Source organism: Vidua chalybeata, chromosome 5 (assembly GCF_026979565.1).
Source record: "Vidua chalybeata isolate OUT-0048 chromosome 5, bVidCha1 merged haplotype, whole genome shotgun sequence".
Taxonomy (NCBI): domain Eukaryota; kingdom Metazoa; phylum Chordata; class Aves; order Passeriformes; family Viduidae; genus Vidua; species Vidua chalybeata.
Genome location: NC_071534.1, coordinates 33933750 through 33950944, shown reverse-complemented (window position 1 = coordinate 33950944; position 17195 = coordinate 33933750). Strand labels below are relative to the sequence as shown.

The following is a 17195-nucleotide window of genomic DNA, read 5'->3' as shown; positions in this document are numbered from 1 at the left end:
TGGTTTCCTGCCATTCAATCAGTAAAAGCTGATTCAGTGCAAATAAACACTAACTCCCTAAAACAGCAGCCATGGAAGTAGAGGTTGGGGAGTAGCAAGAGTTTGTTGTTTTAGGAGAGGAAGTTAGAAGCAGTAAAGGAAAGTAAGAATTACAAAGAAAAGACTTATGTGAAAAAAGAAAAAAAAACTTTGTATAGTAAGCAGTGCCTTCATAAAAATACTTCCTGACTTCTTGGAAAAAAAATCACAGATTGAAAGCAAGTGGCAAATTCAAGGCTCAACTGTCATTTGGTTTTTGAACAGAAGAATAAAGTTATGAGTTTGCTTCAGTATTTGTCTCCTGGAATTCACAGCTGCTTGGCTCCAATTTCCATCTGCAAAATGGATAATTTCCATTTTAGGAGACCAGCTTGCAGGAGGTCAGAGCCATCTGGCTATACTTGATTACACATCATAGTTTGTTACAAGCTGAAGGAGCTGCCTGTGCCAGTACATGCACAAAATAAAATCTAAGTTCAACAAAGCAAGTTCAACAGGACTTCATCAACTGAGGCAAAAGTTACCCTGAACTTTACTTCTGAAATTCAACTGCTACTGGAGAATTTAATATCTACTTCTAGCAGTTTTAGCTCAAATGCTGGATGAAATTACAAACTAAATAATCCCATATCACAGTAATGGAGAGCCAGGATTTTGACTTCACACATTCAAAGATTTCTCTATCTCCAAATTCAGTGGCATGTACAAGTCGTACATTTACCAATTAGCAAATACAGAACATCTATTCTTCTCCTTCCCCGCAATCCTTTGCAGGAAATTGGGGAAAAAAAGGATTAGTGATTTATGGTGCTCAGTGAAATACAACTTGTTACAACTACTGGCAAAATATAGGGAAGAATTATGGCAATACAGAAAATTCAGAATTATTAATTGTACGTGACACTTATATTGAAATCACAGGTCAAACCCAAAACTAACACTAAAGTAGAGAAGTCCAAATACTTCTAAAGCTAAGTAGACAAACAAAACCATTATGTGTTTGCTCTGATCTATAACCTTCTGATACTTGCCTATGAAAGATACTCATTCCTGTTGCAAAAATGCAACTTTTCTTGACCACAGCTGCTTGTAACTATATCACCTTCAGCAAGAGGTTTCCAGTAAGCTTTCCTCAATACTTCAAGTCCTACAGCCTTTACCATAACCAGTTTAATCAGACCTTTTGCACTATTTCAGTGAGATGCAGCACATCCCTTTGATTCTTCCTTTTCTGGACATGACCTCTGACAGAGACAAAAGAATACACTTGATGGCAAGTCAAAAGCCTCACATTTAACAAGCCTCAGAGTACACACTGAAATCCAAGACAGCAAAGCAGCCACACTGACTCAATTGCAGAAACTCATCCCTTGCTGGTTAAAGGGAGGATTCTCTTATCATGACACACCAGTCCATTCAGCCAGTACATTACAGCCCTGCTGCATTTTTCAGTTCAGACACTGTGCCCAGTGTAATTTTCAAATTAAAAGCTACTCTCATTTCCTCTAGCCCCCTTGCAGAGAATGGGGCAGACACATTACCTTTCCCAAGTTGTTCCAGAAGACCCCATCATTCTGCTACTCATCAGCCTCCCACAGCACACTCCTGGAAAAGCTGGCAGCCCATGGCTTGGACAAGTGCACCCTTTTACTGGGTTAAGAACTGGCTGGATGGCTGGGCCCAACTAGTGGTGGTAGATGGTGCTGCATCCAGCTGGTGGATGTTCCCTGGTGGCATCCCCCATGATCAACTTTGGGCACAGTCCTGTTTAGTATCTTTACTGATGATCAGGATGAGGGGATTGAGTCTACCATTAGGAAATTCACAGACAACACCAAGGTGTGTGTGTGTGTTGATCTGCTGGAGGCTAGGAGGGCTCTGCAGAAGGCCCTGGGCAGGCTGGATCCATGGAATGCATCCAATGATTTGAGGTTCAGCAAGACCAAGTGCCGTGTCCTGTACTTTGGCCACAACAATCCCATGCAGCACTACAGGCTGGGGACAGGGTGGCTGGATATCAGCCAGGCAGAAAGAAACCTGGGGGTACTGATTAACAGCAGCTGAACACGAGCCAGCAGTGTGCCCAGGTGGCCAGTGGCATCCTGGCCTGTATCAGGAATAGTGTGGCCAGCAGGACAAGGGCAGTGATTGTTCCTTGGTACTCAGCACTGGTGAGGCTGCACCTTGAGTGCCGTGTCCAATGCTGGACTCCTCAGTTTAGGAAGGATGTTGATATGCTGGAGCGTGTCCAGAGAAGGGCAACAAGGCTGGTGAAGGGTGTGGAACACCAGTCCACTGAGGAGCGGCTGAAAGAGCTGGGGATGTTTAGCCTGGAGAAAAGGCTCAGGGGAGACCCAATCACTCTCTACATCTCCCTGAACAGAGGCTGTAGCCAGGTGAGGGTTGATCTCTTCTCTCAGGCAACTAGGGACAGGACAAGAGCACACAGACTCAAGCTGCAGCAGCGGAGGTTTAGGCTGGACATTAAGAAGAAATTCCTCACAGAAAGGGTCACTGGGCATTGGAATGGACTGCCCAGGGAGGTGGTGGAGTCACCATCTCTGCAGGTGTTTAAGGAAAGACTGGATGTGGCACTTAGTGCCATGACCTAGCTGAAAATGGTGGTTTAAGGTCATGGGTTGGACTGGACCGCAAAGGTCTTTTCCAACCTAGTTGATTCTGTGATCACGTATTAGGAAGAACTTCCCTCCACTCCTTACTCTCTGCTAAACTGGCAACATTATTGCTGTTGTATGCATATAGTGTTTTAGGCAAGGAGGGAATCATATTTATCCTCTAAGAAATTGACAACTTTCTGCAGTATTGACCACAGTGGTTACTAACTTCTTTCCAAACATTTGTTATCATAGAGTCAGGTTCCACCGATAAAATTCAAGCCTAGAATGCACTGTCTAGAACTTTAAGTCCTACATGCAGAAAGCAAGAAAACTGCAGAACCCCTCACCACCACACCGTGCCTAAACTGGATGTACTATCTGCATCTTAACCTAAGCTTTTAAGAAAGATTATTGTATGCAACTTCTAAAGCCAGAGCATTAATAAAACTGGACTTCACCCTGACACACCTACAGGCTGGTCAGAGAGATGATTGAGAGCAGGTCTGTGGAAAAGGAATTGGGGTGATGTTTGATGAAAAACTCAGCTTGAGTTGTCAGCACACCATTACAGCCCAGAAGGCAAACCATACCCTGGGCTGTGTCAAAAGGAGTGTGGTCAGCAGGTCAGGTGAGGAGATTCTCCCCCACTACTCTGCTCTTGTGAGACCCCATCTGGAGTGGTGTGTGTAGTTCTGATGCTCTCAACATAAGGGCATGAAACTGTTGGAACAAGCCCAGAGGAGGACCACAAAGTTGGTAAGAGAACTGGAGCATGTCCCTGGCAGGCCAGGTTGAGAGAATCAGGGCTGTTAAGCACAGAGAAGAAAAGGCTGCATGGAGACCTCATAGCAATCTTCCAGTACCTAAAGGGGGCCTTTAGGTAGCTGGAAAGCTGAAAAATGACCTTTTGTCAGGAACTGTAGCAATAGAAATAGGAGTAATGGGTACAAATAGAAAGATGTGAAATTTAGACTAGATGTTTAAAGAATTTTTTTTTACTGTGAGTGCAGTGAGACACTGGAACATGCTGCCTAGGGAGGTTGTAGATGACCCAGCCCTGACAGTATTCACAACCAGTTTTGGTAAGGCTTTGACCAACCTGATCTAGCAGGAGGTGTCACTGCCCATGGCAGGGATTTGGTTGGGATTAGATGATCTTTAAGGTCCCTTCCAACCCTTAATATTCTATGATTATATGAAAAATAATTGGGATTAAGGAGATAAATACCTTAACAGAGTCATATATTCTCAGTGAATCAAGAGTCATCAGAAGTGCCAAAAGCATTTCACAATCTACACTCTGAGGTTGACAAAAGCCAAAGTATATGGAAATCTTTAATTTACATACTTGGCTTTACAGGAACAATTCCTTGTATTCTGCAATTAAGCAAAGTTAAAACATTCCAGAGAGAGAAATTTATAATGCACCCATGGGTTTGGGGGTATGGAGAGTCATCTTAGGTGTCCTAACAAGGAGGAAGAAAAGCAGACATCTAAATATCATGTGTCTGAATGGTTGCTGATAGTACTAAAGGAACCAACCCTCATCAGACCTTTCTTGGAGAAAGAAATCAAAGCAGGGCATATGGTGGATTTCTGTAAATACCAGCACCTTGTTAAGGTCTCTATAGATAAAACTTGAATTTGGAGACTGCTTCTATAATTCTAAAAGCTGCTTATTTATTAAAAGCTACAAGGCAGATGGATTTGATTGTCAAAAATCCAGTTTCTGTAACATGAATAGACCAAGGTGACAGGAGGACAGAAAAAGAGAAAGGGGAGCAATTTACCTGGATTAAAAAAAAAATCCTACCTTTATCACTGTTCTATCTTAGGATCAGAAGACTGGTTTTTAGCCTGTGTTTCCCAATGCCCATTTTCATCTAGGTCACAGAACTTCTTAAGAAGATAAACTCATGCAACTGTATGTAGGAATATGGGTCTCATGAACCACAGCTACCAAAAGTACAGAAGTATTGCTAAAAAGTTAGTGATGTCACTCCTAGTTAAGTGACACTCCTCAGCTTTACAGCCTACTATGAGCTCAACTGCAGAACAGCTGAAGCCAGATTTTAAACCATTTTTGTTTTAAAAAGTGAGGATTCTGACTTAAAGTTTAAAACCCAAGTAATACTTGCAGTTTAAGCTGCAATGAAGCAGTCCAAATCAGTTGACTTAGGCTGTTTGAATTCTGCACAAGCACCCTTCAAGTAGTAATAGAATTCAAAGCATCAATTATCAAATACATTATCAGCAGCAAAACACGACAAAGCAAAATGAATAGGCAAAAAAAGCACCAAGAAATTTCTTCCATATTTAAGTCATTTAACTTGGCAATATAAAATAAAATTAGATAATTGCAGATAAGGAATTAAAAGGGCCCAAACTCCTACAAGAAATGAAAGAACAAAGTCTTTCAAATGCTGACATGAGAGTTTGTCTTGAAAAGACAAAGTACTTGTTAAAATATGTGCAGGTAAGAAGCTATTGCAATACAAAACCCTTGGAGGATCTCCCAGATGGGGGAAATTACACATCAGCTCTTAAGGCAAACACTTCAGTCATATCTTTGTGTAGTTGATGAGAAATGATGTCACTGAAGAAGATGGTTCTGATGCCAAGGTTTCTTAACAGAAAGTTACTTTTAAGTACTATTTGGTCTTTTATTTGAATCCCAACAGTTTGCCTGCCTTCAGCTTTCACTGATGCTTTTATTTATATGCTGTGTTTTGGAAACAAAAAAAAAAAATCCACCACACACACAAGAAACAGTAACAAAAATCCTAAAAACAAACTTAAAATGAAAAGTATTTTTAATAGGACTACTATCATGCAAGCTTTTCTATGCCAGAGCTTTCTTGGTTTTGTTTTAATCCAGCATATGCACCTGATATGGCAGGTGTCTTATTCTTAAAAAGGATGCCAAACCATAATTGCAGCAACAGCTTTTGAAACTCACGATCTTAATAATCACACATTTTGTTTTAGTAGTACCTTTCCTAGCTTTTGCAAAGTCTTCCTAAGTCAAACTGAAGCTGTCATCTTCCCTTGGGAACTGCTCCATACACATCCAGAAAAATTCTTGTTTCCATGTTCCTTGTGCCATAGAACCTACTAATGATTAGGCTCCTGAAAGTTATGATACTTTGTTTACGCGAACAGCAATTGTCACAAAAGTAGGCTTCTTGCAGCAAAAAATTCTAATAGTGCTCATCTCCAGCAGTCACATCTTAACAGCTACTTGAGCTTGCAAATGCTATTTGCTATCATTACAATTGACACGTTTTTTACTATTACAGAGTACAGCAACCTCCTCAATTGCTGAGAAAACCACTGAGAAAGAGCTCTCCCACCCCCAGACCTTACATGGCTAAGTGATAAAACACTTTGCAAAATATGTAATGTATCTTCTGTCATTCATACCAACTTTTTCCCTGTTTTCCTTAAAACTGATAGTTTTAAAATCACCACTGCTGTATTTACCTAGAGCTATAGATAAGACTTGTTTCTACAGTAATTTCATGAGCTTTCTTAGGAGTCATGTTCGATAGATCCTGCCAAAGCCCACCTTCAATATTTAGTAAGTCTATTACAAGTGTTAAGTACAGGAGACACTAGACCTGTTAAGTCACTCCTCTGCAGAGATGCAGGAAAGCTGTTTCTCTTCCTAAGTGTACAAATACCTGCTAAGCACTGTGATATACAAGTATTAGTGTTCACTAGTTCACTATCACTATTGAGCACGTACAAACACAGCTATAGAGAGACAAGTGCCAAGCATTTGGCTAGGCTTGTCTGCAAGGAAGTAGACAATGAGTGACCAAAAAGCCATGTCCAGAGAGGTTCATAAACAAAAACCCACTGACAGTCCCAATGCTAGCACAACTCACCCCCTCTGCTCTGTTATATTCAGAAACCAAGAAACTGTCATTACACAGAAATTCTTCTTTCTGAGGTAAGCACTACACTTCTATTTTCTACTGAGGAGATGAAGTGCAGGCTCCTCATAAAAAAAAAAAAAAAAAAAAAAGGACCTAAAATAATTCAATTTGCTACAGTAGCTGAATAAAATAAAAGTGGTGGGAAATTGTGAAGTTTGCCAAGCTTTATAAAGACATTGTTTTATATAATTGGATAGAAAAGAGATTATTGCTTATCAGGAGTCCAGATTTGGCCTGCAGACACAATGTTATCACCCCAATTTTCAGTCTTCGTTTTGGATAAAACCTAAGGTAATTCACGTTGCCCAAATTTTCAACAGGTTAAAGCACCATGTTTAAAAACAGATTGGCAAAACAACTTAAAGAGCATTGACTTTTCATAAAAATGTAAATAAAAATAAAAAATAACTTAATGCTGTAACGACAATAAGCAGGGTTACTTATATTTTCTAGAATACAGGACTAGTTGTCATAATTTACACTGATTGAAGAAATAATACAAGTAGTTTCAGATTGTTTCATCTCTGGGATGAAAACTGATTTATTTTGATAAAATTATTAACTTAATTAAGCTTACTTATTCAAGTATAATTGCATCTATTTGCAAACACACTGCAAGCAGCAACACTTTTGTTAAAACATGGGACAACATGCTTTACAGCCTTAAAATAACAACTTCTCCACTTCAGTAAGAAAAGGGTAGTTTTTCAGTCAAGAGCACTAAAGCAATTATCAGGATATTTGTAAGCTGAAAGTTTCAAAGCCATAGGTCTGAGATGCTATTCCAGTCACAAAAGGGGCCCACAAGGATCAGCTTTGACAGAGGAATGCAGCTCCTCAGTGAAAACTTCATCTAAGTTAACTGTTTCAGAAGGCAGCACTGACCATACATATACAGTGTACATGCTTGTCAGATGTATTCACCTTGGTTACGAGATGAAGATATTGTTATTTTGCCTTAGACAAATACTTGCTTCAAGTGTGAAATTTTAAGAAAAACTAGCAAGGTAAGTTCATCCCATAAGATTGGAGATTTGTTAGAATTACTAACAAACAGGTTTCATGTTAACATTCACCTCAGTCCTTCTGTGAAAGAACAAAAAAAAGAAAACTCTAGGAAATTGAAAAAACAAGAGATCTATCTATCTATCAGATTCACAGCACAAAGCTAACACTTGCAAGTAATTCCCTGATGTAAAAGAAACCTCAAATACTCAAGAAGTGTATCTACACAGATATCTCTGGTTACTCTTCTAGCTTCACAGTCAGGGCAGTAAAACAAACTCCAAAACTAAACAATCATCCCAGAACTAAAACTTGTATAATAATCACCACTGGCTGGCTAACTGATCACATCAAAGCAAGCTGTCATAGCTCCAACTCAAGACCCTGAACTACAACCATAACATGGGAAAATCAATCAAAGCATATTTCAGACTGAACTAAAAATAATTTTTAAAAAAATCAGTGAGACATGGCCCTATTGAATGTTTTAGGGCTACAACCATTTCTAACAATAGCTTACAGATAATTTCATATTAGAATCAATGGTCATGTGCTAGTTATAGATCAAATTTAAGCATTCAGAAACTATAGTAGTATAGGAACTATTTATTTGCCATCTTGAAGATTCTGTGTGTAGGCTCAAAATGAGGCTACATTTGATTCTCAGGGGCTTCACCCTCTTTTTAAAGCCAACTCCACACTTCACTCTGTTTAACAGACCTTTAGAAGCCGCTAGCCGAACAAATATATTGCTAAGAGGGTGAGTGCTAACACCACTCAGGCATAAATGGGAAACAGTCTTGTTCAAGGACTTAACCATATTGCTCTAATTTTGGTTTTGTCAATGAACTGGCAAAGATTCAGTGTTTCCAGGATAAGCACAGTGGCTGATTCAGTGTGCTCAATAACTGAAGCACAAGAGCTGGGTACCAGGTCTTGTCAAAACAATGCATTAAAAAAAAAAACAAAAACTCAACAATGCTTCCCCCCACCAAGTACCGTGATCATCTTTTGCCTTCTTGTGTTCTATCTTACAGACTTGAAATTACTAGAAAGGAAACAACTAAGGAATGGTGCTACTCTTATGCCACGCTTTCCATTGACTGTCATTTCAGTAACGCATATAGGAAAGTAAAGGAGCTTGGAATGTCTCCACCCATCCAGCAGCATCAGAGGCTGACCAGCTTAGGGGATGGCTCCACTGCCTTACAGCTGCATTCCAGTTTGCATTTTATGGTTGTCAAGATCAGTGAAGAAAAATATACTGTTGGGCACCGAGAAAACATTTGTTAGGCAAATGTCCTCATATGCTGCATATCTTATCTTACTTGACATGATCTATATTTATACTACAAGACAGCAGTAATAAGATGCAATTTATAGTTTCTTGGCTGCAAGAATCCTAGAAAGGTATTGTAGTCGTGCTACAGTTGTTCAAAACTACCTCCACGTTGCTTTCAGAGCATATTAGTTCATCTAAGTCCAACGCATCTGGACATATCCTTGGATAAAATTTTGGTATTTGCTAGAACAGGTCATGTTCCTCAATTCCACATGGTGTAAGTCCAGCCTCAGGAAACAATTACACTGAGAGAGACTACCAATTTGCTGGGCTCTCAGTTTTTGAGAGGATTGCACTAAGTATCTTACTAGCCTAAGTAATAACTTAGAGAAAGGGAGCAACTGAGAGCATGAGCAAAGGGATAAACAAGTAAAGAACTGCACAAGAGCCTGTCAAACCATCTGTTCCAACTAAAGCACAGCATATATTGTTAAGCCTGGAACAGAGATCCCTCCAGAGTGGTAAATCTACTAGTGATTTATACTGACTGCTTCCATCTCCTAGCCTCAGAATTAGCTAACAACTGAAATTCAATAATTTGGTAAAACAGCATTCTTGCTACTACAATGTCAAAATCATAAAGGCCTTAAATCAAGTGTGTTCATATCAGTTTTATTCATACATACAAAAGCACAACTCCTCTACTCTTACAAGGTGCTTTTTAATGACTTATCATGAGAAAGTGTTCTAATAATACCAAAAATATACTAGAACACATGGAAAAACCACAGACAAAGCTGTACTATAAAAGCAGCATTAATGCTACAGTGAAATTCATATCTAGAGACCAACAGAAATTGTCCCTGAACATTAGCTTCAGTAAATACTAAAGCCCTACCAGCTGAATTCATCCTTACACTGGAATGCAGAACTCTTCTTCCATGACTAGCAAGTTTAAGAAACCTGTCAGTTACGCTAACAAGAAAACTGGTTTTAAATACTTTAAGTAATTTCTATATGCTAGAATTCACTTGGGTTCTTCTGTTTGTGCACAAGAAATACCCATAGCAATGAAAATACACAGAAATCCCAAGTTCAGACTGGACAGACATAAACCTAAAAAGGTGAAGAGATTGTTACTCATTTCTTTCATAAAACACCAAGAAGAACACAATTTTTTGAATACAGTATTTAAATTTCCACTATTATACTCACAGTATGTTATGGAAAATCATACCTTTTTTCCCCCTCTTCTCGCCTCCATTTCAAAGAGTAAAAAAAAAATTAAAAAATCTTAGATGACAACATCAGTAGGAAGTTAACAAGTACTTAACTGTACCATCTGAACCTAGCTACTGTAACTACAGAGAGAAAGATCTGTGGCCCAGACAAGAACCAATTACAAAAGGGAATTTAAACAAATATGCCTCTGTAGTCTAATTACTGAGTGAAGTTAACATGACATTTATTTCTGGACTAATTTTCTCTGTTTATCTTGTAGCATAGATAAACAGGGGGAAAAAAAAGCCACAATAAAAGAATAATAAAATTAGCTGAACAAATAACTCCAAAATTCTCAGTGGTAGAACATCTACAATGAGAGCATTAGGAGGTTTGGTGATTGGTAGGTTGCTTCCCCTCCAGTGATACTTCAACAAAGTATACTTTACAAAACTGAGTACAAACCTTTCGGTACGAAATGAAAACCTCCTACTTGACAGTTTTGGAAAGTTAACAAGTTTCCCACATGCACCAGTATTTTCATTCTCTGAAAGAGTAATGATAGAAGTCATAGCCAGGTGGTTACTAGGATAGCTTTGAGCTAATTCCATACCCTCCCTACGGTTAGCTGTGGGGTGCTGCTGCTATAATGCAAACACTCTAGAGATTTAAGACTCTGCCAACCTCATCTTTGCTCTTAGAGCCTGATGGGCTGCAGCCCCAGCTCAAATACATGACCTGTGTTACCATTCATCAGAAGGAATATGGACAGCACAGCTGTGATGCCCTCTATCAAATTCTACGGCAAAGGAATCCAGTGCTGGTAGATTTTATGTTCCTTTTGTATCACTGGCTACAGTTTGAAAGGGTGTCGTAACAAGGACACAGTTGGTGCCAAAGGTATCCATACTCCTTACCATATCAGGTACTAAGAATATGCCACCAGAAGCCCTGACTTAACTTTTCACATAAACAGTTGCAAACACTCCTGCAAAGGAAGGTACTTCTTATCTAAGAAATAAATCTCATAGAACCCAAAGAAAAATAACAGAAGTAACTGTCCTTTCTCAGAAATAGCAAGCAAATATTCTGTGAAACACACAATCTTAATTAGTATTCAGGGATAAACACATCAGAGTCCTACAACAGTGGCAGTAAATTGAAATTTCTATTTAACACTGCTCTATATACAAACTAGGACATAACTATAACGTTGGTAAAACAGTCTCACCTCCACATTCAATTGAGCACCTAAAGAATTGCAGAAAAACACTATTTGATACAGAGAGATAGCCTTCAAGGAAATTTGCTTAATTAAACTGTAGTTATCACAGACAAAAAAGATGACACAAATCATTCAACAAGGATCAGGGGCCTTCACCAACATCCCCTGTGGGTGCGCAATGATCCCCACGCACAGACAGCCAAGATAATTTCCCTTATCTTACCTCAAAAGCAGTACCCTCCCCAGAACAGGTAAGAACAGCACAGCAGGACAAGTTCTTTCCATGCTGTGTGGTGGAATCAGGCTACAGCATTCACCTTCTTCACCCAGAGAGAATGAGGCCAAAAACAAGGTTACCATATCCTAGGACTGAGCAGCCTCAAAGAAAAAGGGCAGTCAAAAAGCAGGCTGCATAAATTGTGATACCTAACCACAGCCTAATCTCAGCCAGTGCTGAGGTGTGTGCAGATACTCCACACTGCACATCCGATATTCCCAGGAGAGCAATGTGCACAGGAAATCCAGCCTTCCAGGAAACTGGTGACATTGTGGTCCTTCCCCCACTACATGCAGTCTTTCCGTGGTGCTGTGCAGAAAGGTACACTTTCCTGTACAAAGCTCTATGTAACTTCCAGATAAACTCCTTGCAGCCACTTAAGCAATAAACTCCAGTCAGAGCTAGTGAACTAAATTCTCTTTCATGAAAGCCAAAGAAAGCAGAAGAGAGTCTACATTTTGAGGAATGACAGGCATTAAGCTTTCAGGATGAGAGAACTGAATCCCACTCTGAAGAAATATGTCTGCCTAAGAAGAGATCAGGTTTTATTGAAAATATTATATGGCTTCTTAAGATTATTTCAGAATATGCCACTTCTAGACCCCCACTCTTGGGACACTAATAAACTGCAAGGTCACAGTTCACCTTTGAGCTTCTTTCTTGTCTCAAGTTCCCCTTCCATTCCATTGTTAAGGCAGATTAGAAAAGCTGCATTTCAAGTTAGATCTCATCCTGCATAACAGCTGTCTGAGAGTGCAACATTCAAAACTTCCACCTGCACTGAAGTAATGGCACTGACATCTGATTGTAAAATTTAAGTTCTCACTTAAAAGTTTTCTGGTCTTACAGATAAATACACACAATATGTATATAATGCAGATCATACACACTATCCTGCTGCAATATCCTATATTGCATATATATCTCAGAGATAGAAAAACATACATAAGTCTTGTCCTTTTTGCTGAAGGCCTAACCTGAGGACTTGTGCAGAACAAGTTCTTAAAGCGAGCTTTGAACTCAAAATTTTGTAGAGGAATAATAACCAGTAATAACCTAATGACAATTTTTCCTCTTCAGCAAGATACCAAAGAATTTAATTAATCTGTCCTCAGATATGATGCACTCAAGTCCACTCATTTGTGCACATGCAGATATAAAACAAAATCTGCTCACTGGCACTGTCAAGAGTTGAAACAAGTACCTATATATATCCTCTCTGCTTTCCACCTCTCACCTACCAAGTCAAGTAATTGCTTTCTTTCCCGTATGCATGAAGAGAAACAATTCTACATGCAGCTCTCTGATGGTGATGGCACTCTACCCCACTGTCCTAGGTTGACTGTTTGATGCTTTTATCACCAATCGTCTGCTCTGTTTATGTTGAATAATAAGTTTTGCACCTTCAAGACTTGTTCCAGGAGTGAAGGTGGGGAGAAGAAGCACAGAGTTTGTTTTCAGAAACTGCACTCACTCCTCTACATTCCTTCTCCTGGACTGTGTTGTCTACAGAGAGACAGCGAGACAGAGCTCTCCTTTGCTTTTTAGTTAGTTTTAGCTAGCTGAAGCAAAGAAGTTCCCTGGACTGTGGCTTTTCCTTTTCTTTGGACCTGCTCAAACCTGCTGTGGACTGAACACCAAGAAGAGCACCGGCAGCTCGCACCTGTGGCCCAGCGGGCCGGGCCTGGGCCGCGGCATTTCCAGCGCTGCAGGGACTGATAAGAGACTGAGTGAGCCGACCTGCAGCCCGGGGCGGGGGGGATATTTTTCTGAGTTTGTATCTCTTTTAAAGCAGCAAGAAGTTTCATTGTTTAATATTGTTTAGGTTTTCTTGTTTAATAAACAGTTTTTTCCACTTTTCATCAAGGAAGTATTCTTCCCCGAACCGGTTGGGGGGAGGGGCCAATTGAATCTGCCTTTTTAGAGGAGCCCCTTTGGGGATTCTCTCCCAAATTTGCCCTGAACCAGGACACCCACTCAGAGGAAAAGCTTAGCTAATGGCTTCAACAACAAAGCTTGATGCTCCATTAAAGACCAAACCAGAATTCAGTTCAGTTCAGAATAAAGTTCACTACAATTTCAGGATTAATGGTCCTTCCCCCTTAGCACTTCCAACGACCTGGGCTGTGAAAAATAAAACAAAGCTGAAGTCTCTTCCTATAACTGCCATATGTAGCAGGAAAATCAAAGGCTAAATATTACATTAAATATTTAATTCTATTGCTATTTCAGACATATGCATTTTCTCTCAACTAGAAAAAATAAACTGATGGAAGACAAAAAAGACACAACCTAAAAAAGTACAGTAATTTTACCTTCACTGAGATAAATTTATTTCTTTGAAAAGCAATGTCTTCTACATGGGATCTGACAGATGACACAAAACAGAAAAAACCCCAATCAAAGAACCACAAAGCAACAGCACTCCATGGCAGTCTTAAACATAACAACACGGACTTGAACACAAGTACCATCAGTCAGTCAAAAGTGCCAGGAAGAATGACAAGTTTTTGAAGGGCTTCTTTTGAGAACAGATAAAGATTTTTTCACACTGCAGCCAAATCGGATTAAATTAATTCATGTTACAGACTGCATCATGTGTGATTTGCACCTTTTATATGGCATATTAGAGAAAATAAGATTTTGTGTTAACAATGAAGTGAAACCATTCAGAGTTGTCACAGGCAGGGATTTGTTATATGTTTTTTTTATAGCAACAGGTAACTTACTGTTCTGCCTCAAGAGGATTATAACTTCACAAGTGATCTTATTTGCTTTCAGTGTCAAAATCAGAAAAGGTCTTTTGATATCAATAAAGGAGGGGAGGGGGCAGGAGGAGCATGAGCAAGAATTTTAGCAGTGATGTAAATCTTTACCTCTGTTCCCTTAGACTTTGCCCTTCCAAACCGCAAGCTGACTACTACGCACAAAAAAGGGGGGGAGAATATGCTAAGAATTACCCTGAGGAAAGCTTTTTTGTATACAATAAAGACATTTTGAAAATGCCTTCTGGACATCAGAAAGACAGAACGTCATCTCTTATTCTAACAATAGACTTAAACTAAACATCATCCTTCCCTACCAATGGTTGGAGTACAGCAACTTGCAGACCCAAGGATCTAACCAGTTAAGGTATGGCTTCTCATACAGAGCTCCCTGGAAGCATGAAGCTACCATAACTTGATTAGAGGAGGATAAATACAGAAAACCTTGCAATGAAGTGACAGGCTAGCCTGCAGTCAGGTAACATGTTGACAGGCTTAACCACAACACACACTCATTCTTCCAGTACAGTTCACAACTGAAAGTAAACCAACACCCTTTACAGGGGAGCAAGTGACAACTCAGATACAGCAAACAGAGCAAAGAGTCATAGAATTTTATAGCCCATGTTCAAGAGGGGATTCTATCCAGTTCTGCAAGGCAGTTTATGTATTTCTAGAGCCTCATATACTTGAAAAACCTATATAGGATGGAGAAAACAAATTCACCATCTCATTTTTTTCAATGTAACAAACCACCTCACAACCATTTTGGGAAGATTTCTACTGATCAACCTACAACACATAAGCATTAAGATATTTTTTTAAACTACGGAACAACTTCTAAACTTAGAACAAGAAGCTAGTCTGTCAAAGATATTTTTTTGCTTTCTAGATATTCAGTGAATCTAGTATTCTGTGGAAGCTTTTGGCCTTCTAGAGAAAAAAAACTATTCAGGCAAACCCGCATTATCTCCGGATTGCCACAGGCTTTCCTTATTTGGCTAACGTTTTGAGATTCCAATCAGACTGCTATGAAGTTCAACATGCACAAAGCATCCATTTTGAGGAAACTTCACAGCCAGTTTCCAGTCCATTCCCCCCCGGCCCCAGTGAAAGTTACCTCCCTCGGCACCAATACCCCAGCCACATACCCACACCAGAACAAAGCGATATGGATTGGTTTTTTAATACTTTCCAACGCACGAAAAAAAATTTAAGACCCCTGCTCCCCTTGAAGTTCAGCTTTCACACTGCGGCGGAAGCCATCGGTAACGAAAACAAGCACCCCTTACTGATACGGGTTTCTATATAATGAACAAAACACTGGTTTCCCCTAGAAACCGTAGAGAAATAGATGATCTGTCTCTCAACACGGCCGCCCGCACACACGAGCTGGCTTTAATCGGCTCAACTACTGCGGAACCGGGGAGACGAGGGAAGCAGGGAACTACTACCGGGATGCCGGGCAAGGGGCAGCGGCAGAAGCGCCCCCCGAGGGCGGCCCGCTTCTTCTCACCTGCAGTCACCCTCCCACGCCGGGGGGCGCCTGCCTCTGGCCCCCTCAGTCCATACTGGGCAGAGCCCGCTCCCCCCAGCCCTCCAAGGGAAGCGCTGCCAAAAGGGGAAAACGAAAGAGGGTCAGTGGCACCTCCTTCCCGCCGGAGGAAAGGCCCATCCGCCCCTTCCGACGCCCTGTTCGCAGGGAGGGGGTGCAACCTCCCGCCCCTGCAGCCCGCCGGCCCGGGGCTCAGCCCGCAGCCTCCGGCCGGTCCCAGGCTGACCCTACTGCCACCTCCCCGCCCCGACACCCCCCAGCGGAGGGAGCGCAGCCGCCTCCGGCCCCTTCCTCCTCCACCTCCTCCTCCCGGGCGGGGGGGGGGGCAGTCGGCCGACCTCGCCCCACTCCGGCTAGGGGTCCCTCGATCGGCCCAGCACCAACCTGGTGGAGAGCGGTGAGCCCGTCCACATTGGCGTAGTTAATGTCGGCACCCCGCTCCAGCAGTCGCAGCACCTCCTCGGTGTCTCCGCTGGAGCAGGCGGCCAAGAAGACGGCGCCGTCGTCAAACTTCACCTTGGTCTTCTTGCGCTTGACCACGGGCGGCTCCAGGTCGGTCTCGGAGCCGATCCAGCGCTTCAGCTGCTCGTTCCGCTTCTGCTTAGCGTCCGCCATCTTCATGCCCCGCTCGCGCCGGCCCCCTCAGCCACGGCCGCGCCGAGCGTACACTTTATACAGCCACTATCCCACAGCGCACCGCGGCCGCGCGCGCTCAGGGAGGGCGCGGGGGAGGCAGAGAGCGAAGAGGCGGGGCGGTGGCGGTCTCGTTAGCATAATCCCGCGAGATTGCCGGGGGGCGGGCAGCGGGGCGGGAGGCAGCGCGCGAGGCAGCGCGCGAGCGGGGCGGGGCGGGGCGGGGCGGGGCGGGGCTGGGCCAGGCCGAGCCGAGCCGAGCCGAGCCGAGCCGAGTCGAGTCGAGTCGAGTCGAGTCGGCAGAGGGGAGTGGGGGGTCCAGCCCCACCTCCGTCGGGCCGCTTCGCTACAGGCGCTGCCCGTTCCCGCCGGCGACTTCTGTCACCTGTGGCAACGTCGGTGTTTCTGCCTGCGCTGGCAAACAGGGCACGTGCAACCACTTGACTGGAAAAGAGGAAATAAATGGAGCAACATGGTTGAGGGCAATTTGTTTTGGGAGGTTAGACAGGACTACCTCAGACCAGCTTGATGTACAAAAACAGCCCTTTTGCCTCTACACTTCAGGGGGCCCTCTAGGGAAGCTGGAGAGGGACTTCTTTTCAGGAACTGTAATGATAGAACCAGGAGCAATGGG

At 42.0% G+C, this 17195-nt stretch overlaps 1 protein-coding gene across 5 annotated transcripts in view; it reads right to left on the bottom strand.

Annotated features, from left to right (window-relative positions):
• Window positions 1-16643, bottom strand: part of PPP1R12A (protein phosphatase 1 regulatory subunit 12A) — a 112463-nt gene extending 95820 nt beyond the window's left edge. For 4 of the 5 annotated variants that reach the window (XM_053942361.1, XM_053942363.1, XM_053942362.1 and 1 more), the window contains exon 1: window positions 16313-16643. In XM_053942361.1, coding sequence (XP_053798336.1) covers window positions 16313-16549 — 237 coding nt within the window. In that variant the 5' untranslated portion in view covers window positions 16550-16643. The remainder of the gene's footprint in view (window positions 1-16312) is intronic. The other variant, XM_053942364.1, reaches the window with a different exon arrangement.
• Between the last annotated feature and the right edge of the window lie 552 nt (window positions 16644-17195).